This window comes from Callorhinchus milii, unplaced genomic scaffold (assembly GCF_018977255.1).
Source record: "Callorhinchus milii isolate IMCB2004 unplaced genomic scaffold, IMCB_Cmil_1.0 Scaffold4, whole genome shotgun sequence".
In the NCBI taxonomy this organism is placed as follows: Eukaryota; Metazoa; Chordata; class Chondrichthyes; order Chimaeriformes; family Callorhinchidae; genus Callorhinchus; species Callorhinchus milii.
The window spans coordinates 68,474,714-68,502,562 of NW_024704745.1; the positions used below are offsets into that span (position 1 = coordinate 68,474,714).

Below are 27,849 nucleotides of genomic sequence, written 5' to 3' on the forward strand. Positions count from 1 at the left end.
AAGGGCTCCTCTGCGGACTGCATACACAAAAGTGGGACATAATGAGTGAAATCCCTGTCACTGGCTGTCCTGCCTCGAAATAGAGCAGTCAATGGGACTGGTCTGTTAAGGGAACTGTGGTCGCATCTTTACCTTTCAATGTCAATAAAAACAGGCAAATGTAACAAACAACTGCGGTCATTCTCTGCACGACGCTGCTTTTGGAAGCAATAATACAGAGCAGGTCTGTTGTAAATTGCGGAGGGGTGTCACCTCACCTAGTGCCAGAGCCAGGAGTTTTGAATTATTCCTATAAATAAGCAGTGGTTGGAGGTGGAGGAGGGAGGAAATAGCTGGAATAGTCCATACCTGAGCAGCAGGAGCCAGACAGAGGCTGAGGGACATGAATTCAGTGTGAGTGGGTGGGACACACTTAGCTGCTGTTAGTTGAAGCAAGCGCAATTTCTGTAAATAAGTTTATTGCACTGTATTGTGCCCTGCGATCCACTGTAAAATCCTTATTCTGTAATATTCATTGTGATCATTCATCTCACATTCTGTTGCTTGGTACTCGCTCAATATTGTTTTTGGCTGTTATTTTACTTACGACTGTTTTATAATCTTGTTAAAATTGCTGCTGAGTCCCTGCCTGTTTTTACGTGTTTTACAGAGGCAGTCTGTGTCTCCCACTCCACCCGGCTCTGAAAACAATTAACCCTGTCAGCTCCTGAGCTTTTAAGTATTCTTAAAAAAGAGAGATGGGGGGAGGGGGTCTTAATTTGCAGCATTGCTCAATAGGATGAGAATCTCCAAATAATTCCCAGTTAACAGCACTCCAGATTGTGTGGGAGTGACGTCTCCATCAGATCAGTGTGACTGTGTTTCGCCCACAAAATGTACAGTCAAATAACTTCAAAGTATATTCTGTGAAGCGCTTTGAGATGTCTGAACGATGTGATGAGGCGCTATATCAAGTGCAAGGATTATTATTTTTACAGTAAAATTCGCATAAATCTTATCGATATAAATTGTATAATCCCCTAAATCGTACAATTGCCCAAGGCCTGTTCAAGAGATTATATTTTACGGGAATTTGACATAACTCATACTTTTGCATAAATCATATTAAATGTATGGTCCCAACTGATACAATTTATGTGATGTTTACTGTATTATTATTTACTCCCAGTTACTGGAAGGAATTCCCCATTTGTGTGACTCACATTCCTTATGAAAGAATCACGTTGCGAGATTAGACCTTTTCACGTCCCTTTTGCCTTTCTCCACGTGACGTACCCCACCAGAGAGAGCAAACAGGATCCATTTCCACCCTTTTAATAACTAGGCATTAAAAAGTTCCTTGGAACAAAGTGAGGCGACTCCTGAACATAGCCTGATCTCATTTGAACTCTTTCCCATAACCAGATATCCATTGTCCGGAGCATCACTCCAAAATGCACCTCATTGTCCCACTTGTGGCTAAAGGCCAGTTGTGCCCCTCACCTTGCTATTTTAGTACGAACAGCAACATTTTAGTTGGTCAGGGAAGGGCAACATTTTTAATAATGGGCATCTTTTTAGCCTTAATAGTAATAATCAGTATAATCCTTGCATTTGATGTAGTGCCTTATCACATCATTGAGACGTCTTAAAGTGCTTCACAGGATGTGCTGAAAAGTACAGTGACTGTGTATACTGTAGGCAAAATGGCCTTCTTATTGATTACTGGGTTCTGTCAATAATACTAATCCTTGCATTCAATGTAGCGCCTTACCACGTCTTCGAGACGTCGCAAGGCGCTTCACAGAATATACTGAAAAAGTGAACTGACTATATTTTGTTGGCAAAATCTTAAAAGAAACTATTTTTTTTTAAAAATCAGTGAATTTTGATCATCCTTAGAGCACTGAAGAGTTAAATGCCCTGTTTAGATGTAGTCCAGTGTTAAAACGAGTGTCGAGTTTTCTTTATGAAGAGAATCTAATGTGGCACGTAAAATAAAAAGGCAATGAGTGAGGCTCTGATGGCAATTAAATGTGGCCTGTTGAGGCCAAGTGAAGGGCAAAGAGCTTTCATTTCAACCTTGTGTCATAGGCGTACCTGTAATTATTTATTTACAACATTTTAAAAGAGAATGAATCCTCCCTCCACCCAACCACAGCCCTGCCATGAAACCTTGCATGACAAGCATTTCACAACGAGCTTTGATGCTGTCGTTTTGTATCGGGCTTGGGAAAAGTGCTTCTGTAGTCAGCCCCCTATGCTCACAATAAGGGCATTGAGAAAACAACACTTCAAGAGCACCCGGAGTGCTGGGTAGGTCATGGCTGGGGGTCAGAGCTACAGATATAGCAGGGGCACCCTTTTGGTATTCATGAGGTGACTGACGAAGATTTCTACACAGATCAGAAGGATTGGCATTTTCTGTGGGTTCGAACCAACAAAACACGTCTGCTCCCCCACCTCTCCACCCCTCTCAAAAAAAGGATAAATTATACCACCATCAAGATACACACCCAAACAACTATGTTAAACAGACTGTGACATTTTGGTTTATATCCACAACAGTGTTCTCACTCCCCCTGTTTTTATTTGGATTAACAGACTATAAAGCTAACAATTGTTCATGCTAATGTGATGGCCACAGCCTGAAATATCTGGTTAGCAGCCCTAGCAGCTTGAGGTTTGCAGTCGCTGGGCCAAATTCCTTAATCAGAAACAAGGAGATTGTGGTTACACATCCTGGCAGACAGTGTGCCGAGCTAAACACAAGTATCACAGAAGCCAGCAGGGGTACCCAGCAGGGTTACTAATGGGGAGAAAGGCAGCATGTAGACACACACACACACCACCGACATCACTGTCAATGCAGCCCGTGTCCGACCCCGACCCCTGTATCATTCAGAATTCAGAGAATCTTCCAACTGAGGGACAGCAGGAAAACCCACAAAAGCCTGTCTGAATTCTTGAAAGGCAGAGAGTAAGCAGGTGTGAAGGAACTGTGCAAGAACAAAGGGGGGTAAAAAGGAACATCACAGAAATGAGAAGCAATTGGAGACCAGAGCACAAGTAAAAGGACATGGAAAACCATTGACTAGTTTAGTCACACCATTATCTGGTTCACACGAGGACCACACAGAGAATCCGTGAGCAATTAGTGAGAAAGAGAGAGAAAACCAACACAGGGGAGGGAAGATGGCAGTGGTTACAAGTCTTACATGATCTCCAGTAAAGCATTTCAACAGCCAAGTGAGTCTGCGTGGAAGCATGCAGATGGAAAAAGTTTTGAATGAGCACGTTACATATGCAAATACAACGCAAAGTGCTCCGAAAAGGTGGCGGAATTAAACAAAACTTTTACATGCAGCAAACAGATATTCGGAATTAAACAAAACTTTTACAATGCAGCAAACCTGAGGGCAAATTTTCACCTTGAATTGACTGTATAATTTTATGGGCGAAACGCAGCAGCCTATCTGCGTTTGCGACACTGAGATGTCTTAAAACGCTTCACAGAATTTTACTGTTAAATGTAGTGCCCGCTCATTTTGTAGGTGACTTGTGACAGCCATTCTGTCCCACATTACGGGCTCGAAGTGAATGATCAGTTTTACCTGGGAGCTTGTTAGCCAGGAGAACAATGTGACATAATAGAATAGGAACATAGGGAAACTAGAACAGGAGGAGGCCATTCAGTCCGTCAAGCCTGTTTTACCAGCTCATTAAATAGATGGAATTTCATTTTATTTTTACTGGTTATGTTCATCCATTCATCCAGTGCGTAGCTAACAAACAGGCTGACTCGACATTCACATTCATAAAACATGGTGTGCTGGGCATGGAAGGGAAATGGGAGATTAATGCATAGATGATGTTGTACACATAACCTAGTGATCAAATCTGCCCTCACGTGGCCTGAATCTGTACAATTGGTATAGAATCAGCTGAAAACACACAGCAGGGTAGCACCACGAAGATCATTCATGTAATTCTACGTTGGGCCAAAGAAATCAGAAGACACAAAGAAAGCAATCGCACTCTGAAAGGTAATATAATAGTCCTGTTGCTCAGTGGTTAGAGCACTCGCCTCGCAATCGAGAGACCTGGATTCGATTACTGGCGGGGCGAAATGTTGGGCAAGTTTCCTTACTCCACACGCCTCTGTTTACCTAGCAGTAAGTAGGAACCCAGTTGTTAGTTGAATGGTAGATTGCTTTGGTCACTCAATTGGTCACTTACTCCACGACTGTTTGTGGGATACTGCTGTGCGCAATTGGCTGTTGTGGGGTTTCGCCCACAAAATACGCAGTCAATCCACTTTACAGTATATTCTGTGAAGCGCTTTGAGATGGCTCAAAGATGTGATAAGGAGCTATATCAAATGCAAGGATTATTATTATGATAAGAGATGATAGCACAAATAGCAGCAGCTGCAGTGAAAACAGCTAACACACTCTGAAAGTCCTGTGTGAATCAAGTATCAAGTTAACATGGGTAAAAGTTGCAAACTTCTGCTGGGTGGTAAAGAGAGTTTAAAGGAAAGTCGTGGCTCCATATGTACAATTAACCTGCAGAGCACTGCTTCATCCACAATAATAATAATAAAACATCTTGCATTTGATACAGCACCATTTGCATTGGGAGGACCCTTCACAGATTTACTGTAAGGTGTAATGACTGTGTATGTGTAGGAAAATCACTGCAGCCAGTTTTCACACAGCAGTGTCCCAAACCAACCGTGAAAAGAATGTCCAATTTTATCCATTGGGATTGCTGGCCAGGACACCGGGAGAAACTCCCTCATCTTTTCAAACAATGCCATGGGATCTTTTAACCTGCACCTGAACAGGCAGAGGAGACCTCTGTTTAATATCTCATCTGAAGGATGAAATAGTGGTTTCCAATGGATATCAGCCAGACATAGGCATTCAATTCCTATCATTATACTTTGAAAACAAAGAGCATTATCCATAAGGAAATTACATGAAGGCGATGAAACTTCATCAACAAACTATAGTCCTGCAACCCTTTCTTTCTGCCCAGTTGCCATTATCTTGAATATGCTTTGCCATGAAGGGATGGTTTTAAAGAGGCAAGCTTACCTAAAAGTGGCATTCGTAACATGTTTGGTTTCACAGGACACATTTATGTTCTCTGTATTACTGCCGTGAACCCATCCTCACTCAGCTCACTGGTTCCCGTCACCCCCAATCTCAATTGTGGGCTTTGATAGGATAACAGCTTTCTGGTAAACCAAAAACTCAAACAGCTGATGTAATAATAATCTTTGCATTTGAAATAGCGCCCCTTCATGTCTTCGAGACATCTCAAAGTGCTTCACAGAATACACTGCAAAATGAATTGCCCGTATATCTTGTGGGCGAAATGAGGCAGTCAATTGCACAAAGCAGTGTCCAACAAACAGTCGTGGATTGATTATTGATTATTATTTATTTATTTGAAGGGATTTGAATTGGAGTCCTGTAGCTCAATGGTTAGAGCACTTGCCTCGCAAGCGAGGGACCTGGGTTTGATTCCCTGCCAGGGTAAAATTTTGGGCAAGTTTCCTTGCTCCACATGCCTCTGTTTACCTATGTAAGTAGGAACCCGGTTGTTAGTCGATTGGTGGATTGCTTTTCTGGGGGTGATAATTCCTTAAAAAAATGTAGTCACTCAATTCACGACTGTTTGTGGGACACTGCTGTGCGCAATTGGCTGCCGCGTTTCGCCCACAAAATATACAGTCAATTCACTTCATAGTATATTCTGTGAATCACTTTGAGACGTCTCAGAGACATGATAAGGAGCTATATCAAATGCAAGGGTTATTATTACCCCAGAAAAGCGATCCACCAATCGACTAACAACTGGGTTCCTACTTACTGCCTGGTAAATAAAGGCGTGTGGAGTAAGGAAACTTGCCTAATGTTTCGCCCTGCCGGGAATCAAACCCAGGTCCTCTCGCTTACAAGGCAAGTGCTCTAACCACTGAGCTACAGGACTCCACAATAACCAGCACTGAACTGGCGCAAAATGACTAATTGTAAACTCTGAAAGCCCACAAAGTGCAAAACATAACAGTCGGAGAGCAAAAGGGAACAATGACATTTCACTCTCTGGATTTTTTCCCACTTTGCCAAGTTTCCAGAAACAACGATTAGCTGGTTTGTGAATAAGACTGCGAGACGCCTTTGGATATCCCCAAACAGTCGTACTCAGTGTATGAAATCCATTTTTGTGAGTATCATAAATTAGGCCCCAGTGGTGACAAAGAGTTACTTGCACTCGTGGAATAGTTATTCATTGAATAACTATGAACAAATAAAAACCTGCATTTGATATAGTGCCTTATCATGTTGTTGTTCAAAGAACTTCACATGATTTGCGGTGAAGTGTATTGTTTTGTATTTTACAACAAGTTATAGGCAAATGCTGCAGCCAATGTGTGCACAACAACAACTTGCATTTATACAGCATCCTTCAAATGGGAAAAGTCTTGTAGCGCTTATTTCGCTTGAGTTGTACAACTAATACCAAGAACAATTTTGAAACCTTTTTTTAAATCAAGTTTATGTCCCACAAAAAGCCATGAAGTGAGGGACCAATTTTATTTTGGGAATTGCTGGCCAGGCATTGGGAGAAATGTCCCTTTTCAAACCGTGCTATGGGATCTTTAATGTCCAATTGAACAGGCAGACATAACCTTGATTTAGCATCTCATTTGAAGGACGGAGCCTCCACAATCCATCGCTTCTCCAGCCCTGCACTGGGGTGTCAGCCAACTCCACATTGGAACTTTGAACTCACAGTCTAGGCTCCGACAATGCATAGTCAGAGGTGCTGTCCTCACATGAGATGTGTAACCGAGGTCTTGTCTGCCTGATCAGGTGGACTTTATGATCTTATGGCACCACTCAAAGGACAAGAGAGTTTCTCCTAGTAAGATGGATTTTAAAGCCTAGACTATGCCAAGAAAAGGCCTGACGTGGGACTTGAACCTACATTCCTCTCACTTGGAGACTAAGCCAGACTGACACCTGGACAGGAAAGGAAATGAACGAAATACAGACAAAAGCAACATTTCTGTATGGACTGAATGCACACTATACTGTGAAATACTGCAGCTCAAGCTTTGTGTTTTAGCAAAAACAAAATACAGGTGGTGTCTTGTACACCAGCGATGGATTTCCTAGGCTTTCTGAATAAAAAAACAGGCTTTAGCTGTCAAAAATATATTATTATCTGCAACTGAATATACACATTGGAACAAATACATGTTTTGGTTTTGCCAGCTTTTGCAGTGGGACTGTCTGAAAGGTGCCCCAAGGCTTGGCTTTGGAATAGTCTCTTCTCACAGCATTATGTGCTTGCCATCAGCAATGCAACTAACAAATTAATAACCGCACATCACTGCAAACAAAATCCTGTTTCTTTCTCAAGCTTAACTCAATACTTTTCCTGACTTGTTGCCATAGTCAGTGATGGCAAACATTTTTGGGCTGGCTAACAAAACAATCATAGAAATAACAAAATAGCAGGATTTATGCCATGAATCAAGAACTATTCAAACAAGAAACATTTATTTTGTTGGCCAATTATGACTCCATTTACACAGTCACAATACACCTGGAGCAGATACTAAGACACCTTTCTCGTGGGCACAAATGGAAGGGTGTTAGGCACTAGGTGGATGTTGGCGAATGAAATTATATCACTGTTGCCTCTGAGTCAGAAGGTCCTGGGTTCAAGGCCTAAGTTGGGACTTTGAACTCACAGTCTAAGCTGACACTCCACTGCAGTGTTGAGGGAGGTGCTACATTATTGGAGATGCCATCCTCTGGATGAGATGTGAAACTGGGGACCTGACTGCCTGTTCAGGTGGACATTAAACATCCCACTTTTCGAAAAGAGAAGGAAGTTTCTCCCAGTGTCCCGACCAACAATCCCCCAAATAAAACAGGTCACTCATTTCACGGCTGTTTGTGGGACAATCATGTGAGCACACTGGCTGCCGCGATCACCACCAAATACACAGTCACTACTCTTTTCAGTAAAATCTTGCGAAGCACTTTGAGACTGTCCCCTGGAGCGAAAGTTGCTGTCGCAAATGTAAGAATTATTTATTATTATTATTTATTTTATTGTTGTTGTCAATAAGACAAATGTGTTTTACAGGGGGAAAAAAAATCCACATTTCACAGTAAATCTCCTACATTAAAATTGTATGCTTGCTAACAGCAACGCAACTAAATTAATACCCGCACACCACTTAGTACATAATCCTATTTTCCCTCAAGCGTAACTCAATAACGTGCCATCTTCTCCTGACCTGTTGCTGCAGATTGCTTTGCAGTGCCACATTCTCCCTCGTTCCTGTCCTTTGTGACTCCATTTACATAGTCACAAAGGTTCGATACATGGGTGTGCGTGTGTGTGCGCTCCTTCAGCAGTCTGCTGCTGGGTTCGTGATGGTTTCCATGGTGACCAGAGAGATAATCACAGTGAAGCGCTCTTCCTACCCAACAGCATACACATTAAATTATCCCACATCAACACAGTAACTTTCATCTATACCTTTCGCGCTAGTGGAGAAGCCATACGTATTCTGCTTTTGCTGGGGTCAAACCTTCCTACGGCTGACACTAGGCATGAATTCTCCAAACCCAATTCAATTCCCAAGAGCATTAAGCAGCAAACGCTTCATATACCTGAACTTGCTCAACAGTCGCGGTGGAACTGAAAGTATTCCAGATTCCACAGTCCCACAAAAAAAATTATACATTCTTTTTTTCGGCCCAACTGAAAATGTAGTTTTCAGAACTCTTCCTATGCCAGCTGAGATTTCCGTCCCAATTAAATAAAGAACTCGGAGCCACTGGCTGTCAAACGGGTTATCCCCGAAAATAAACACATCTCTCTGCTTTATGCAGCTGGTGACACTCGTACTGTGCAGACTTATGCAACTGAGGCAAATTAAAAATAGAATCGGGAATTCAGAAACCAGTTCCAGAAACAGAATACTCGACACAATACAGTGTGTACCAGCCGGGCATGTCAGGCCCTCATGGACACTTGTGAGGTTTGTTGGTGAAGTTCGTCTCACTCAGGCATCAAGACTAATATCACCTCTGTTCACATCCAGTAATCCTGTACTTACAGGCAAAGAATTGAATCGTCTGAGGGAGGGGATGTGTTGAGAGCGAGGATTTTTAGTATTAATTTGACTTGGTCCATGAGCACTGAACAGTGTCTCTGTCAACTTAGCTGTGGCAGGGAGGGAGGGAGGGGGGGAAGGAAGCCTCCTTGGGCTTTGGTGGTAAGATGGACATTCTTGTACGCAGAAGCCAGTCTAAAATTAACAAGTCTCTGGTGTAACTGGAAATTAGAAGAGATGATCCATTGTGAAGTTCATCTCCTAGTCTGAAGCCATTTTAATAGACTCGTTCACAAAGGAATATATATATATATATATATATACACACACGGTTAAGGAACAGGATTGGAGGGTACAGAAATAGGTGCAGTTCGAGGATGGCCTTGTGAAATGGGTTACCGGGAAAGGGTGGTTGAGGCCAGGATACTCGACTCATTTATAAAACAGCTTGAAGCTGTGATGCGTGGGTTTTCTGGAAGGATACGATCAGATGGGCTGAAGGGCCTTCTTCATCCAAACCAATCCTGTGATCTTGAATATTTGTTCCTATTCTTCTGGACAAACAGACACGGAGAAACTCCAGAGTATTGATGGTGCTGTGGTCATGCTCAGCCTTACTTACCTCTTCCCGTTGACACCGCGGAGCACAGCTTTCCCCGGATCTTGAGACACAGCTTCCAGTTCCTGAACCTCCTGCAGCAAGCTTTTCCGACAGGTATGAAAGCCCCTGTGCCAGGACACAATAGGTTACAGAATCAAACAGCAGCTGTAAAAATACACAAAACAGAAGACTTGCCCCATCGTCTGTAAATATATCGATCTTGGCGGCGAGATTGTCTGGTTCGCTTCAGTCATTCAATTATTAATTTTAGTTTTATATTACTGCTTTTTTAGCTCCACATCCACGGGGAGAAATTCCACATCAGTCTAGTTTTACACTATTGATGTAGAATTTTAGTGTGCGGAATTTGGCAAATTGTTGCAACCCGTCTCAACTTTGAAGTCGTCTTGTTTTCTGTGGTTCTTAAAAGAAACTTACAGGGAAAAAAAAACACTTCTAAATTAACACTGTGTTTAAGAATTTGTCATTTTCTGGCATTCCGAAATGCTAAGAAAATAGAATAGATCTGGACCCTGATGGAATTTCTGCCCAGCTAGTCTCCGAAGCTAAGAAAGAGTGGACAAGTAAGGGTCTGTCTAATGGGTCACACAGCTACAAGCAAAAAAAAAATACCGATTGAGGCCAACAGTACACTCTTAGGACAGAAGAAGATTGCGCAGTAGTGGGGAGAGGAACTGTGGGAAAGAGATCATTCATGGGTAAGGGGTGAAGAGGAAATATGATGGCACTGTCAGGGCAAGCTTTCCTGCTGCTTGTTCAGCTAGGACTATCCTTCTCGTTAGGTCTTTGGTCTGCAACGTTAACAGGAGCTGAGTGGGATGATTCCCTGACCGCAGTGACTGGTCTGCCCTACCAGCTCCTGCCTATGAGCCAGGCTGCCTGTGCTGTCATCAGCAGTGCCCTGGAATACTGCGGATCCACCTGGCTCAGGAACCGGACTACCGAGACTGCTACAGAGGGCTGGCTCGATTCCGAATGTCACCTTGGAGCCAGCTCAGCTCCATGGAAACCCCGCTTACCTCCACCCTTTGCCCCTAGGAGGATAGTGAAGAAATGAAATGATTCAGCAGAAGCCATGAGACCCCTCCTCTCAGAAATCCACACTGCCAATTTACAATGGAGGTGGTAGTGGGGGCGGGGAGAGATACTCAACATCTGGATTCATTTGATTAAAAATACAACTTGTAATCCCCACCGCACCCCAGCAGATATATTCCCATTATGTCCTCTGCCACATCTTGCACTTTAGCTTTGAAGATGCATTTACAACAGAAATTGAAGGCTCTGTCAACAGGGACAGGGTATTAACTCGATACACATCTCAGTGATCCAACAAGCTCAGAATTCACACAGCGAAACTCAGGAGCAAATTCACTATCACATGGAAAATCGACTGCCTACAACAACTAAAGAAAACAAAATTCAAAAATGAAGGGATTGTTGAAAGCTGCACTAAAAGATAATAAGGTATTATTATTAATAATCAGACATATAAGATATGTCTGCTCTTAATAAGAATAACCTTTGCTATATCAAATGCAAAGATTATTATTAATATTATTATTAAGGGCAGAAAGAAAAAAGTACTGGAAAAATTAAACAAAAGGCTCAGCCAATTAATCTAAACTCAGTAATAATAATAATCCTTAATACTAATAATAATCCTTGCATTTGATATAGGGCCTTATCACATCATTAAGACGTCTCAAAGCACTTCACAGAATATACTGTAAAATTAGTTGACTGTATATTTTGTGGATGAAAAAGTAAGTGAAGGCAGGCTCAGACCAATGTGGAAATGAGGCATAAAAACTCAAGAGGATTCCGGGTTCAATCTGGTCCATTTTAGTCGTGGTGCTGCTAATATTGACCTCGGCACCCCAGGAGAATACAAACTTAAGGAGGGCTCTCTGCTCTTCATCGCTGTCCTATGACCTCTGCTGGAATGTGCGTGCTTGTAGTCTTTGGACAAGAACAGAATTGGATTCGGCTGCAAGATCTGCCATGGTTGAATAGCTGCTGACACTTACTGCTTGGTCTTGCGCCCCCCCTCCCCCACCCCACCACGCAAACAAGAACAACCAATTGGTCAATTTGCCAGCACAAAGTCCCTCTTGTTGCCCTGGTGGCTGAGGCGGAGGTTCCTTTGTGAGGGAGAGTTCAGTAGACGCTGTGAATGTGAAGGGTCACTGCTCTGAGAGATGAGGGCCTCTCATCACGTGGAGCCTGAAGTTGGTGGGATGATCGAGAGGATGTTCGGGTGATCTCAGCCATCTAATTGTCCAAATTGTCTCAGAAAGAAATGAGATAAGTGCTCGATAAAGAGGAATATGAATATGTACGGGGAAGGAGCAGGGGACAGTGGGCTTAAAATAGGTGGAAACACTCAGCAGGTCAGGCAGCATCTATGGAGAAAGGAACGTTTGTGTTTGACTCACTTTCCTTTCTCCATAGATGCTGCCTGACCTGCTGAGTGTTCCCAGCGACTTCTGTTTTTCTTTCAGATTTCCAGGATCTGCAATATTTTATTTGTTGTTAAAATAGGTGGCTTAGGTGGAAAAAAACACGAGCAGAGACTCGATGAGCTGAATGGCCCTTGTCTGTCCCGTAACATTCAACGATTCTATCAATTAGGAAACATCCTGGCATAAAGACTTCAAAAACAAATCAGCTGCATAAATAACAGATGGGATGTGAACAGTAAATGCTATTCTGGAATATACTATTCTGCAATTCTTCCCAAACTCACTTCTCCTCACACCAACCCAACCCTTCTCTCCCCTTCTCACTCCACCCCTCCCCACCCAGTGAAAAACAATGGCAAACGTTGCATTTGCAAATTCAGTGTCCATTGAATGTCCATTTATGACAATTTTCATTAATTTGGAAACCTGTTTTTTAACTTATGCGTGTTTTTTACTAGCCTGAAAGGCAGCAGAGGAGATCTGTAGAGGGTACTAGTCAGTGTCACTGTCGTCCAGTAACCAAAAAGTTCACATTAAAAGCTGGACCCAAAGGAGTAGATAGAGGTGTTATATGTGATGTGTGATTGTGTGTGGTGTATCCCTGTGTGTGATGTGTACCTGTGTGCAGTGTTTCTTTGTGTGTGAGTTGTGTGCCTGTGTGTATGGGGCGTGCCTGTGTGTCTGGTGTGTGTGTTTTGTTTGCCTGTGTGTGGTGTGTTCCTGTGTATATGTGGAGTGTACCTGTGTGTGTGTGTGAGGGGTATGCCTGTGTGTGTGGGGTGGGGTGTGCCTGTGTATGGTGTGTGCCTGTTGTGTATGGTGTGTTGTGTGTATGGTGTGTACCTGTGTGTGGTGTGTGCCTGTGTGTGGTGTGTGCCTGTGTGTGGTGTGTGGGTGAGCTACTGAAACCTATGTTGTCTTTTAAACTTGCTTCTCCAATTAAAAACTACTGCACCAGATTGACTGTTATAACGACACAATAGTGACACAAGAACACATGCCTCAGGGAGCCAAACACTTGCATGTAGTTTGAGTGTTACTTACGCTCTCCACGCCAAATCTTTTATCAGACATGCAGTGGGCACCAGAAACAGACCCAGCCAGAAGATCCCGCAATTAACCACCATCCAGGCCTGAAAAAGACAGAAGATAGACATGAAGAAACTCTCTGTGCACTAACAGGTCATGGCTGCTGGGTATGGAGGAGTAGATTAGCTTGGAGGAGCCAAGCCTTAGTTCTTATAGAAGTGGATTTGTACCATTTGACAGATATCACTGGATGATTTCTGGTCCCTGAAGGTCTCTTACAATAAAGAGGTACTTTATCCTTATTAGCAGCAAAGCAAATTCTCTCATCTCACATCGGTCTGATACACAGGTTTCATCTGTCAATTGTAAAGTCTGAAACCTTTCAATCACACGTTTCAACAAAGTCACAATTTTAAAATCTGGGGTTCACATAATTTTTTCAACTGTGAAAATAATAACCATCTTTGCATTTCGTATCGTGGCTTTCACTTCATGAGGAGGTCTCAAAACACTTCACAGGATTTACTGTAATGTGTAGTGGCTGCGTACATAAGAACATAAGAATTGCTGGATGAAAGAAGACCAAGGTCCATCCAGTTTGCCTTCCACCATCCTGGAAGTCTCATGCACATGTCATGTCCCAAACTAAATACTGTGTCTCAAGATATTATTTCCTAAAATAAATCTATCTAAATTGTTTTTTAAAGAATCGCCACTTTCTGCTTCCACCATCTCCCTCGGGAGCTTGTTCTATACATATTATACTCGCTCACTGAAATAGTGTTTCCGCAGATTTGTCTGTTATAGACGAACGGGGCAGCCAATTTGCACACAGCAATGTGTCGCAAATAGCCATGAAATGAATGATCATTTTTTGAGGAATTGTGGGCCAGGACAATGGGAGAAACTCCTTTAACTTTTTGAGCTGTGTCATCAGATCTTTAACGTCCACCTGAACAGGCACTGACGAGACCTGAGGTTAATATCTCATTTGAAGTTCAGCACCTCCAACAATGCAGCCCCACACTGCATTGAAATGTCGGCCCAGACTATGTGAGTTCAAAGTCCGAAGCGAGTCTTGAACTCACAACCTTCTAACTCACAAGCGAGAGTACAAACAACTCAGTCTAGGCCGACATTCCAAGATCCTTGTCCTCACCTTTAAATTCATCCGTAGTCTTGCCCCACCCTAGATCTTTGACCTTCTCAAACCTTACAAAACCACCCGTTCCCTCGACTTGGCAGCTCTGGATTGCTTCATATCCCCTGCCCTACCTGCCCCGCCATCAGCTGTCGAACTTTTATCCTACATGCCCTCACTCTCTGGAACTTCACCCTGGGGTCTCTATGACTCCTTCCTTCCCTCACCTGTTTCAAAGCCTCAAGATCTTCCTCCTTAACCAAGACTTTGGTCAGCTTTTGCAAACTCAGTCCTCCCCACGACACCCCATCCACACCCGCCTTGCAAACCCTGTACACTGAGACGTCTTGATCTGAAATGCACTATACAAATGTATTATTATTATTATGATAACTGAGCTAGCTAACATCAGAATAAACAATTGGCATGGAGGAGCTGGCACGAGCAGAGGCTAATCGAGCTGACTGGCCTCCGTCCATGCTGTAATTTCTACGATTCTATTGAATTTTTAAAATGAACAATCATCAAATTGATGTTGAAAACACGAACCTGACTCAGTTCACTTAACAATGCTCACAGAATAACAATGAGAGGTATTGTTACCTCAATGTGGAGTTTCCAAGCAGCCGAGGTTCTGGAAATTCCACTGAACTGGGCTTGGGAATAGTTTTTGCTCTTGAAGAACGCTGTATGACTTGCAACTCAAAATCACACAATGCGGTTTGCAGATGCCAATGAAGTCTTAATGGCTAAAACAATCTCTAGTGCCAGACAAATCAACGAGACAGAGACGTCATGCTACTACTCCAAGATGCGTAACTCTCCATACGCAGTCAATTCACTTTACCGTATATCCTGTAAAGCGCTTTGAGACGTCTTCTGGCAGGCTAACTTGGCTGCCAATTTGGGTTTAACCAGCTAAAACTACAGAGCTTGCTATTGAAAGCACATTCCCGGCTAGCTTCCAGCTACTTGTCCACCTGTTAGGCCTTTGGCTTCCAGGGCTAACAGAAGCTGAGTGAGAAGAATCCCTGCCCCCAGTGACTGATTTGCCTCTGCAAATCCTACAGACGAGCCAGGCTGGATGGTCTGTCATCAGCAGTGCCCTGTTGTACCTTGGACCAGCCTGGCTCATAAACTGGACTATCGAGACTGCTCAGAGGATTGACTCGATTCCATTGCAGAGCAACTAATCTTGGAAACCGTTCAGCTCCAAGGAGACCCTGCTTACCCCAACCAAACCCCCCTACCCACCTCAAGGGAATAGTTACTCGTTGGTTATTTGATATTCAACACAGATTTGAGCCCTCACTAGGTGGGTGGCAAAAAGCTTCCTGGTGATCAGCACAGCTCAGCCTGAAACATGTGAGAGCAATGCCACCATTTTCCTGTTCACAGTCTTGGGCTCACATCCCTACCCACCGAGCCATGGTTCAACCAGTTGGAGGTGCAGAGCTTGAGCAGTCATGCCAAGTCTCAGAGTTTCCTGATCAGCTATCTGACGGACATCTGCCTTGAGCGTGGTGGGAGGATCTTTACAGAACAGCTTGTGACATGCTAGCCATCTTTACGGTCTCAAGGCCCATGTCCATTCCATCTTAAAATTATTTTTAAATGTTTTTAAAGTTTCTTTTTCTGCTTTTTGAAAGCCAGGTTACACACAGTATGCTACTGAGAGAATGGAGGACTTTTCCCTGTTGTAACTAGTGTGACTATGTAAGTGGGACCACGAGGTGTGTGGCAAGAGAACTGACAACTCCATCTTCTGATTTCCTATCTTCTTGAGGAAACCTCTGACATCGGAAAACTCACCATGTGAGGAAATTCCTCACCCCCCCATGCCCTTCCCGATGGGCTTGAAATCTTATATGAAGGACAGGGGAAAAGAGTAGATTACTCCACTGCGTAAGTTTGCATCAGCACAGGTAGAATGGATCAGGTCCTGTAAACTTTCTATGAATCTTCCAAATACGTACATTGTCAACCCTGCAATATTTTGTAGGACTGCTATTGAGCTGCTACTCATTCAGCACATTAAGGGGTTAAACATCATACAGTGCCATAGATAATGTTTCACAGACTGAAAGAAAGAGTTTAGATGGTAAGTGATGGCTAAGACGCTGACCTTAGATGCCACCCTTAACCTTTAAAGGCACAGGTCAACCTGACCCAGGGGAAGAACCATTAATTCTGAGAGTCTCAACCTCATCCATAGACCATGAGAGTCTGTGCCACAAAACCTGTACAAAGGTGATGCCTAACTCAGGATTTTTTTAAAGCTCTGAACAAGCTTGCAGCTGAGAGTGCAGCCACGCAATGTGGCAGTGTGGAGGGCTCCCTCTGGGAGGCTGGAGTAACAACTTTATTACAAAGACAAAGTGGAGATTATAATGACAATGGCCGACCGAGAGAGGACCGCTCTTCAGTGAATGTGACTGCCCTCATCTCATTGTCATTCAGCACACAAAGTCCGCATTACTGTTCATCCTAGTGTGCCAGGCAATAATGATCTATTATACAAGATACGTGTCCACTTTAACTTGATGCTTGTAAAATGCTAATAGCGCAAAAACCCAGCAAATTCACAGTGTATCAGTTATGGGGGGGTGGGGACTATTCTTTTGCTGTAAAGTACTTATATACTTTAGTGTAAGTTTTCACCTACAGTAGAGTCTCGTTATAAACCAGGGGTCGGGATTTAAGTGTGATAGCCGCACCATAACCCAATTAGCGCTATAAAGAAGCGTGCTATAAAAGGTTGGAGACGCAATTCTATAATTGCCTTTTGGTGGAAACTGGCACTGATGCGTTTTTAAAAAAAATGTGTTAAGTATTTCTGAAATACGCTGATGTGTTTTATTTAGCAAAAGACCGAACAGCCAAAAAACTAAAATGTTCACTTCTACTTTACTTTTAGAAAATCTTGTATAACGTTGTACCATTAGCCATCCCTCCTCTATATCATGCGAGGCACCAACAAACAAAGCTGGAATGTGCATGTTGAGCACAATTGCAGATGCTTTTTGCCCACAAAACATTCAGTCAATTCACTTTACATTATATTCTGTGAAGCGCTTTAAGACGTCTCGAAGACGTGATAAGGCTCTATATCAAATGCAAGGATTATTATTATTATTCTTAGGGCAACTAAGCATTTTTCCTTCTAATTTTCTTTCCATATCTCTTTCTTCTTTGCTAAAAGCAGTAACTTATGCTCGAATTTTGTTATACAGTGTTGGAGGATCAAGTGGTCATTTTGATTTTGTCAGCTGGATATCTGACACACGTGGAAATTATATAAAAGAGTCTCTGAGTGTCTAAACCAAACTAAAGAGTTTCACATATGTATAGCATCAATTTGCTCGGTATAAGGTATACACGATGTCCCTAGAAGGATCCAATCTGTTTACCTAATCCCAGAGAGTTTAGACAAAGGTTGCCAAAGGACAAGACTCAGGTTCAGTGAATTCATTATGAAGCCAAAACAGGACTAAACAATCTAAATAAATATTAAAAAATTATAAAAATAAATATAAAACAATATAAATCTGGATGAGAGTCACTCTTGCAATCTCTGAACTTATAGGTGTGAACGACTGGTCTGGCCTTGAATGTGAATGAGCCCATTAGCACTGCAAGTTCACCTGTTTTATAGCAAAGTACTCCACAAATCACAGTATCAGGAGGTTAATTGGGTGCTTCTGGGATATAACAGTCTATCAAACACAGAGAACGTTTTTAAAAAATCTGCTGTACATCATTATAATTAAATTTCCAGAGTTTCAAATGCTCTTCCACAATTAATAATAATCCTTGCATTAAAGGCAGGATTGGAATTTCCTGCAAAGCCTTTCAGTTCCAATGGGCATCATCGCAACCTCTGTTTGCTGAGGGATTGAGTGACACTGCATGACTTGCTGTGGCACATTGACATTAACCCCATCTCACTGATGACTTTCCCAGCAATGGCAAATGGGATGGGGAAATGAAGTGAGCCAGGATGAACTCATTACATGCACTGAAGGTTAGCGTACTACATCAGACCAATTCATCTGTCAATGAGGATGGAATCACGGCACTGGCAAATTAAAAAAACAGTTATGTCTGAAATCATCATCCCTTGAGATAGAGCGTCTCTTCAGTGAAATGCTAGGAAAGTGAACCTGAGGAACCCAGCATGGAACTAAAAACTTCAATGTAATAATGTTACAGCATTAAACTCTGGAACAATCTCCCTCAAATCCCTCTGCCTTCCCCCTCTCTCCCCATTTTCATATCCCGCCTGAAAACCTTCCTTTTCGACCGACTTACGGCCACCTCCCCCCACAACCCCGGCTCGGAGACAGGCTCCGCCATTGTTAAGCGCTCTGAGATGCTAGCCTGCATGGAGGGCGATATATAAGTGCAAGTTGTTGTTGTTGCAATGCATTAACTCCTCCAGGACTGGTGTCAGTATCTTCCACCAACCCAACCTTATTTCTATCCTCATTGATGGCACCACTGGATCATGCTAAGAATAGCCAATATGCGTCCGCAGTGATTCAGTATATCACCACTCTGGTTCAGTCACATTTATAGCACTGTAAAGCTATTTAGTTGTTTTAGTTTTCTCCTTTACTGAGTAGGATTGATTTACTAGTGTTTCGCTGACACAACAGAAAAACCCAAAGGATTGGATGAACAGATGTCAGGACAATGAGTGGAACTAACTGCAAGCACGTACGAATAACCAACTGAGCGGGGATGGGACTCAGAGCCTGTTGAGTGTCCTAGCCCAAGTGGGGGTCAAAATGAATCCTACGATACGTTAACACTGAATGATATTTAACACATTGTTGTAAAATGCAACTAAAGCGGTCAGTTGATAAGTAAAGACATTGACTAGGCTGTGGGTAAGACCCTGTCAACTCTATTAAAATAACTGAGGCTGAAGTCAGCCCAACTTGACTTACAGATGTGACTTGTGTGATTAGACTTGTCAGCTAGTGGATAGGACAGCAATCCTAAGGAGCCCATGGTAATAATAATCCTTGCATTTGATATAGCGCCTTATCACGTCTTTGAGATGTCTCAAAGCACTTCACAGAATATACTGTAAAATGAATTGACTGTATATTTTGTGGGTGAAACTAAATACTTCAATGTACAGCTTGATAATGTTACTACACTAATTCCTCCTTGGCTGGAGACGAAGGAAAGAGATACTGGCTTATCTTGGTTTTCGTTGAGTTTTGCAGAGCTCCTATAACTGCCCTGCCTTATAATTATAATTGGTGGGAGAGCCTTCAGCCACTCTGCCCCCAACCTCTGGAATTCCATCCCCCAGTCACTCCGCCTCGCCCCCTCCTTAGCCTCCTTCAAGTCCCGCCTCAAGACCCTCCTTTTCAACCATGCCATCGGCCACCCCCCACTTCCCCTCCCCTCCCTTCCCAACCCCAGCCCGGGTCTGAAATACTGTACACTGTCTAGCGCCTTGGGACGTCCTCCCGACGTGAAAGGCACTATACAAATGTAATCTTGTTGTTGTTGTTGTTGCCTGAGATCAGCACAGCATAGGAACCAGGACATTGAGTAGAGTGGGGAGGACGAAGTAATAATAATAATAATCCTTGCATTTGATAGAGCGCTTTTCATGTCTTCTAGACGTCTCAAAGCGCTTCACAGAATAAACTGTAAAATGAATTGACTGCATATTGTGGGCGAAACGCGGCAACAAATTCTGCACAGCAGTGTCCCACAAACAGTGGTGGTTTGAAGTGACCAATTTATTATTGTTTTTTTCTTGAAGGATTATTATCAGGCGTGTGGAGTAAGGAAACTTGCCCAAAGTTTCGCCCTGCCCGGAATCAAACCCAGGTCTCTCGGTTGCGAGGCAAGTGCTCTAACCACGGAGCTACAGGACTCCAAAGGTAGGAATGTGACCAGAAGCATGCTTTAAAATGGTTTTAAAATGGTGTGACACAGTACAAGGTGGATGGAGTAAAAATGGGCATAGCCGTTAATGGTGGGCAGAGGGGACTGGGGGGTTGGAAGACACACAATTGAGAAACAAAAGGTTTGAATTCTGTGCAGAAAATCTGTGCAGAAAATCAAATTAAAGTAGATATTTGGAACGATTTGTGCAATAAAGATAAGGAAATATTTGGTTCAATATTTGCATATTATTCCAATCAAATCCGTGTGTGCTGCTTGGGAACTCTGATTAAGTAAATATCACCTAGCCCTGTGAATAACTCTAAAACAAATTACCTTCACAGGCACGGCCCGAAGGCTGACGGAACCAGCCCAATAATCCCTGCATCTGTTCTCTGTTCAACGCAAACCAACTGTGGGAATCTACAAATGTCTGCTGTCAGCATCCCCACAGATGAGTAAACATGCAATAGCCAGTATCTGTGTCTCAAATGATTTCAGCTGGAAGCACTGGATAGCAACTCAAGGTCTGACTAATGCGTCTCAAACTGCAGAGAGCAGCTGTCTACTAATCATCTGGTACAAACTGGCATTGAGACAAAAAAAAGTCTCTTCTGTCTTAAATACACCCCTTCCCCCTTATGTTGGTGGTTCCTTTCCCATCTTCAGGTTACACCTGACGACTTTCCTCTTCGATGATGCCTACGATCACCTCCCTCTGAATTCCCACCTAAGACTGAATTCCAATGATATTCAAAACTGCATTCACTTCACAGATGTAACTTCTAGGACACCTGAGCACGTGGTTGGTGGGGGGGGGGAAGAGAGAGAGAGAGGGGGGAAGAAAGCAGCAAAGCAGCTTAATCTTCTATCTATAAAGTGCTTCTTAATGTCTGTAGACGGCATCAATATATTGTCACAGAAGAAAGCATCACAGAAGCAGCCGTGTAGAAATAAATTGCAAAATGTTCACTTTCTCCAAACATCATTCCTCGTAACACATCCACCTTCCCGATCAAGACGCTGATTTGTTCTATGGACTGAACACTCTTCTGAAAGATTTATTATTCAGTAATGAGCGCTCCAGCATGGGGGTCGGGGTGGAGGCGGCAGGGAGGAAAGAGGGGGAGAGGGAGTATTGGATAAAAGCTATAAGCGCTTGTCTCTGTAATTTTCTCTTTTACTGATTTGGTTGCGGTTTCATTTTTCATGAGGAGTTTAACTCAACGTACATTGAATGCACCAAATTCTGACAAAAAATGTTTCACGATAATCAGGAGCCTCATTTTGACTCATTACCATTGATCAAACCACCCAATTAAACCAGGAAAGTTGTCAGGCAGCATTAGGGTTTTCTTTTTAAAAAGTACATTTAAGAACCACTTTCCGAATAAAGTTGCTGCCAAAATTATCATCTGTAAAAGCGACGAGTGTCACCGTGGCAAAAAGGAGCAAAAATCTATCTGTCTACAAAATCTCTACACTTTACAGTAAATTCATGTGAAGCACTTTGAAACCCCCTCCTGGTGTGAAAGGTGCCATATCAAATGTGAGGATTATTTATTTTATTTTTAACGTAGATACATCCCAGATTCAGCCTAGATTTCACAAACATTTGCTGAATGCACCTTAATGAGAGGTGACTGCAATAAAGCACGGGCTGTCAGTCAAACCAAAATATAGATGTAAAGACTGCAGCAATAAATTATAGTGCTGTATCTGTAAATCGGAGTTTACTGAGGTACCTCAATGGAAATAAAGGCAGCAAAGAAAGCACAGTGATGGTCTGTCCCCTCCCCCAGCCATCCTCTCCCCACGCACACCTCCAAAAGACTGCATTTAATTATTATGCTGAGCAAATGCTATGGAAATATAGTGTGGGAAATTGGGATTTGGATTTGCTTAATCAAAACATTCTTCTTCAACACATATTTCAACAAGGCTGCACAGCTGTCTGTCTCGGGCTTGTTTTTGAGCCCCAAAGACCAATCTGCAGTAGCCTTGCACTCCTCAGCAGACAAGGATGCTGTTAAAATCTAGGCTGGCCCATTTGGGGGAAACAGCACTGTGGTAGTCACTACGCTTTAACTGATTAGTGGAAGAAACTGAGGCCCAATCTTTTACATGGGATTGAGAGGTGTTAAATTGTACACTGAACAGATGGTTTCTGGTGCCGATCCACTAAACTGTACCTCCTCCACTTCATCCGGTGTAAAACACAACGGGGTTGGGAATGCACTCATCAGAAAAATGGAAGTAGAAATGGAGCTCCAATGTCCCAAAGGTAATCGAGCAAACACACCACACCAGAATAGTCACCCATCCCCAGACCTCAGTCCTTATACAGGTGAGATTCCCCTTTCCTTGATTCCATTAGAATAAAAAACAGTGAATCCCATGGAGCATTTGTTCATTTCAAACAAACAAAGACTGTATTTATATTTCACTTTGTGCCCGTACCCATATTCCTCCAACATGACAATCCTTTACAAGTCTCACATGCAGAACGTTTTCAAATGCCTTCTGAAAATCACTGTAAATATAATAATAATAATTCTTGCATTTGATATAGCGCTTTTCACGTCTTCTAGACGTCCCAAAGCGCTTCACAGAATATACTATAAAGTGAATTGACTGTATATTCGTGGCCGAACGCGGCAGCCAATTGCGCACAGCAATGTCCCACAAACAGTTGTAGATTGAAAATGACCAATTTATTGTTGCTTTTTGTTTTTGGAGGGATTATTATTAGGTGTGTGGAGTAAGGAAACTTGCCCAAGGTTTCGCCCTCTGCCTGGAATTGAACCCAGGTCTCTCGCTTGCAAAGCGAGTGCTCTAACCACTGAGCTACAGGACTCCACGATTACAACTGCTAGCAATTTATTTCTACACGGCTGCTTCTGTGATGCTTTCTTCTGTGACAATATATTGATGCTGTTTACACTATTTTAATTGCTTAGCCTTATGAGAAAGAATTCCATTAGATTTGTGAGACTTGAGCTACAGCTTCCAGATCCATGTGGATACTCCTTATAGAATCTGTGTTCCTGGACAGGCATTGTCAGCACTCCATATAATGTCCTCTAACATTGTCTCCACACAGGCTAACTTGCGGTCTATAATTTCCAAGTACATCTTAAGTTCTACCTCGCCAGAACTGGTAAGTCTTCCAAGTTGCAAAGGACAAAATAGAATGAGCAACCAAATGCAATAAAGGGGCCTGTTCAGTGGGACGTGCACTGACCAAAGGGGTGTTGAGTCACACACGTCAGGAAGGTCTATGGTCTATACTAACCTTGGTGATCTCAGCCTGGCCAAGAGTATGTGTGCTACAATTATCTTTCAGAGCCCTGAGGTAAGAAACGGGTGGGGTGAAATAATCCGCTAAAATGCCTGCTTCTAAACACTAAGTCGATTCCTGCTGGAAACTTTACATCTATTAACATACTTTACATCTATTAACATAGAGCGAGGCCAGAGTTAATAGTGATGCTTTCTTGGTCAGCAATTATCTGCTGACACTCACTGTCTCGACTCACACATTAACACACACTCTTTGGCATTAAAGTACATGACAATCTGATGGAGGTGTGAGTGTACAGGTTCCAGGTTGGGCTAGATTTCAATGTCCCAACGGTTGAATAACTTGCTATCGTTTACTGTCAAGGCTCAGACATGAATAATGGACACTTCAACAAGGAGACTGCAAGACTGAACCTCCAATAAAAGGAAAAAGAAGTGAAATCCCTTTTCAGGAGAGTTAGAGGAAGAAGAAAATTGGCAGAGAAAATAACATAATGTTTGGTAGCCTTAGTTTCACTGAGAACAATATCAACCATGCAGAGAGGGTTACAACACTCACTCTCTGATGTCATCACACACACTCCAAAGAGGATCCTGGCAGCAAGATTTGGACTAGATAAAATAATCGTAGCTCACTTAAATTAAACACTGAGGAAATTAAATCAAATTATTGAAAACATTTTTTTGGGTTTGAATTAGATCCTCTGCCAACAATCCATCAACAAGAGGTGACAAAGAAGCCAGGCACTTCCACCAGGAGATGAGATCTGAAATTGATGTACTCTGCACTGGCTCAGCCACGGAGCGGTCCTGACAAGAGATACAGACAGAAGCAAACCGTTCACTCTCTCTCTAATAATAATCCTTGCATTTGATACAGCACTTTTCATATTGTTGAAATTACTCAAAGTGCTTCACGGGATTTACTGTAAAATGCAGTAACTGTGCATTTTGTGGCTGTCAATTTTCACACAGCAATGTCCCACAAACAGCTATGAAGTGAATAACCTGTTCGCCAGCACACCGGGAGAAAATCCTTTCTCTTTTTGAATAGTGTAATGGAATCTTTAATGTCCACCCTCAAACAAATGTAGCGCTTTCCCAGCACTGCAATGGAGTGTCAGCCTGCACTGTGAGATTTTTAGTTTGGGTCGGCTGTCTGTCTGACACATGCGGAAACCCATCACCATGCTTAAGAATATCCAAACCAAACATACATCGACACACACATGGAAATCCCAGAGACAGATTATTCGAATGGAATGCACACTCTCTTCCTGGAGGGACACTTCCTGCTTATCTAGTTCCAGAAAGCATTAGGCTCAGGCTGGCAAGAGACAAGACTTGGGGACCCCAGAGTATGCAATGGGGTAGTGCTGGAGTCTAACCAGCTAAAACCACATAACTTTCTATGAGCTCAAAGTCCCAACGTGGAGCTTGAACCCATAGCCTTCTGACTCAGATGTGAGAATACTTCCACATAAGCCAGGCTGACATCCTGAGCAGGAAAGAGAGAGCCACTGGGAACGTAACCCCCTCAAAAAATGTTTTTTTTATTTAAAAAAGAATAATACATTTATAGAGAGAATGTTAATATAACTGAGTGGCATTTCAGATTTAAATACTGCTCCATGTTTAAGAAAACCCAAAGCAGGAAGAAATGTGTTCAGAGAAAGGGAGATTTGTTTTGCTTACTTATACATTTATTTTTTGGTCCGGAAACTTGTCTTCACAAAAAAGCTGTCTGCCCAGACAAAACAAGAGAAGCCTTAGCCCTAACCCTTCCTCCTGCCAAAATGCCACGTCAATTGTATTTTGCTTGCTTTTCCCATTATCCCATAGCTTAGCTAAAAGACCTTCAGTGCATTTCCTCTCAGTCAAAATTAAATCTGTCCTTTTTGAGGCAAGCTGTGAAACCCTACTGTGCAGCTTAAAACCTGGCTGTGAAATAGGCCTTTCAGCTCACAAAAAGCACCTCTTTACCTGCTCTTTTAATTCACTCGGTGTCATTATTAATTTAACAACAACCCCTTGCTGCTTAGTGTCAATTATTGTATTGTCTTCATCTTATGATAATTTCCAGTAATTACACAAGGTACTCGAGTAGGCTGTGCTGTGCGCTGAATGACACATTAGTCCTTTTGTTTCATTAAGCAGCCTTATTGTTCTTGACCAGGTCCAGGCAATTACCATCTTTTGCCAATCTCTGTCAGCTGGTATCCTTAAAGAGTGAAAAGAGGTCAGTCAGATGCTAATTTAGATACAATTCTTATAGGGAAATCATGTTTAAGTCTCTTAAAAGGCTGCGGTATGATTTAATGAAGGTAACAGCTTGGGTCCCTGCAAGCCTAGAGCTGTAATTAGAAAGCCAGATGTAGCCTTCCATGCTAATTAGCTGAATGCCAAGGTAGACTCTTCCTCATGGATTCTCCTGTACTGGAGAAAACGCACACAAAGCCCACGCAAGGCTTTCCTGTTCAGAAAACAGGACGGCAATAAATGGAGAGCATGGAGTAATGCTGCCCGGGGAATAGTCACAGCCACTCAATCGACCTAAGTACCCGCAATGTGCTCAGTTAATTATTCAGTAGCAGTGTCTCGCTGGTGTCACGATTGTCCAAATGGGTGTATCAGCCTGGCTCTCTGAGTCAAAAGGTTGTGAGTTCAGTGAATGCAGTGCTGAGGGTATCTTGCATTGTTGTAGGTGCCCATCCTTCAGGTGAGATGATAAACCCAGGTCCCGGCTGCCTGTTCAGGTGGACGGTAAAGATCCCATGGCACTATTTGAAAAGAGAAGGGAGATTCTCTCTCCTGGTGTCCTGGCAATTAATCCTCAAATAAAATTGTTCATTTATTTCATGGCTGTTTGTGGGACACTGCTGTATGGAATTGGGCTGCTGCGTTGGCTTATAATATCACAGTTACTACACTTCACAGTATTTCTTTTGAAGTGCTTTGGTATGTCCTCCCAACGGGAAAGGCACTAAAACAAATGCAAAACCTGCTTCACATCCCCCGCCCCACCATCAGCAGGTGATCTCTAAACATCTCTGCTTCGCTCCCTCTCTCTGCTTTCAACAACTGTTTAAATGTAATCTTTTTAACAGCACCTTCAGCCACCTCCTGCTTACCATTACCCCCCCATCTTTCAGCTACTCGGACTCCCATTACATCTATATAACTTGTTTTGGGGTGACCTCCTCTGGGAAGGGGCTATATAAGCCCAAGTTGTTGTCTTTACTGTAGGCACAATATGCAGGGAATGCTAACACCCTGCAGCATGCTGGAACCTCATTGTCGCTAAATTCATTGCACATTTGGTTTGTGGTATTCAGCAAAAGCCACAGAGGCTGAAGGTTTTGTGCGTTCCTGCTCAGGAGCCTCAATGTAATGTGGCTTGTGAAAGTAGCTGCAGACATTTTTAGAATCAGCCACCACGTCTCTGGTTTGATTGAAAGCTAACACAATGAAAAAAAGGAATCTATAACAAATGTGGAATTTCCCCTCTATACAGTAAATCCTCACCCTGTGGACTTCTATGTGATGAGGACATCTCACTATTCAAGCCACTTGTTCAGTCTTTATTTTTCATCTAAATCCCAAATATACCTTTTGCCCACAAAATATACAGTCAATTCATTTTACAGTATATTCTGCGAAGCTCTTTGAGACGTCTCAATGACTTGTTAAGGTGCTATATCAAATGCAAGGATTATTATTACAGGCTTGAAATCCCACCTAGTCTTCAAATAATAGAAAATAAGAATTGTCCTTACAATTGATATATATCAGGAGATTGTCTCGAAGCACATCGAGTATACTGTAAGGCTGTAAGGCTGTAAGAGAACTTGGCAGTCAATTTGCACACAGCATAAGTGCCACAAACAGCCATGAAGTGAATGATCAATTTTATCTGAGGGATTGTTGGCCGGGACAGCTGGAAACTCCCTTCTCTTTTTGTGTAGTGCCATCGTAGCTTTAATGTTCACCTGAACAGCAGGCTGACACATTTAAGACAATTTTGTCTCAAAATTTAGAGTGAAATTCGCAAAATAGTGAAATTCTGTCTGAATTCCGAAGCCCGTGTTTCGGTTTCTATCGAAAAAATAATAATCCTTCCATTTGCTATAGCACCACATTGTTGAGAGACGTTTCAAAGCGCTTCACAGTATATACTGTAAAGCGAATTGACTGTAGATTTTACGGGCAAAAATAAATTGTTGGGGAATAAAGTGGCCTAAAT

At 42.6% G+C, this 27,849-nt stretch overlaps 1 protein-coding gene and 1 non-coding gene across 4 annotated transcripts in view; both read right to left on the minus strand.

Annotated features, from left to right (window-relative positions):
* The window catches only part of atp8a2 (ATPase phospholipid transporting 8A2), a 285,157-nt gene that overhangs the window by 6,328 nt on the left and 250,980 nt on the right, over positions 1–27,849 (minus strand). For all 3 annotated transcript variants that reach the window (XM_007900625.2, XM_042333953.1, XM_042333952.1), the window contains 2 exons: positions 13,265–13,353; positions 9,756–9,860 (listed from right to left, as the gene is read on the minus strand). In XM_007900625.2, the coding sequence (XP_007898816.1) occupies positions 9,756–9,860; positions 13,265–13,353 (194 nt within the window). The remainder of the gene's footprint in view (positions 1–9,755; positions 9,861–13,264; positions 13,354–27,849) is intronic.
* On the minus strand, positions 5,910–5,982 carry trnat-ugu. Its single transcript has one exon. It is a non-coding gene; the product is annotated as a tRNA-Thr (tRNA).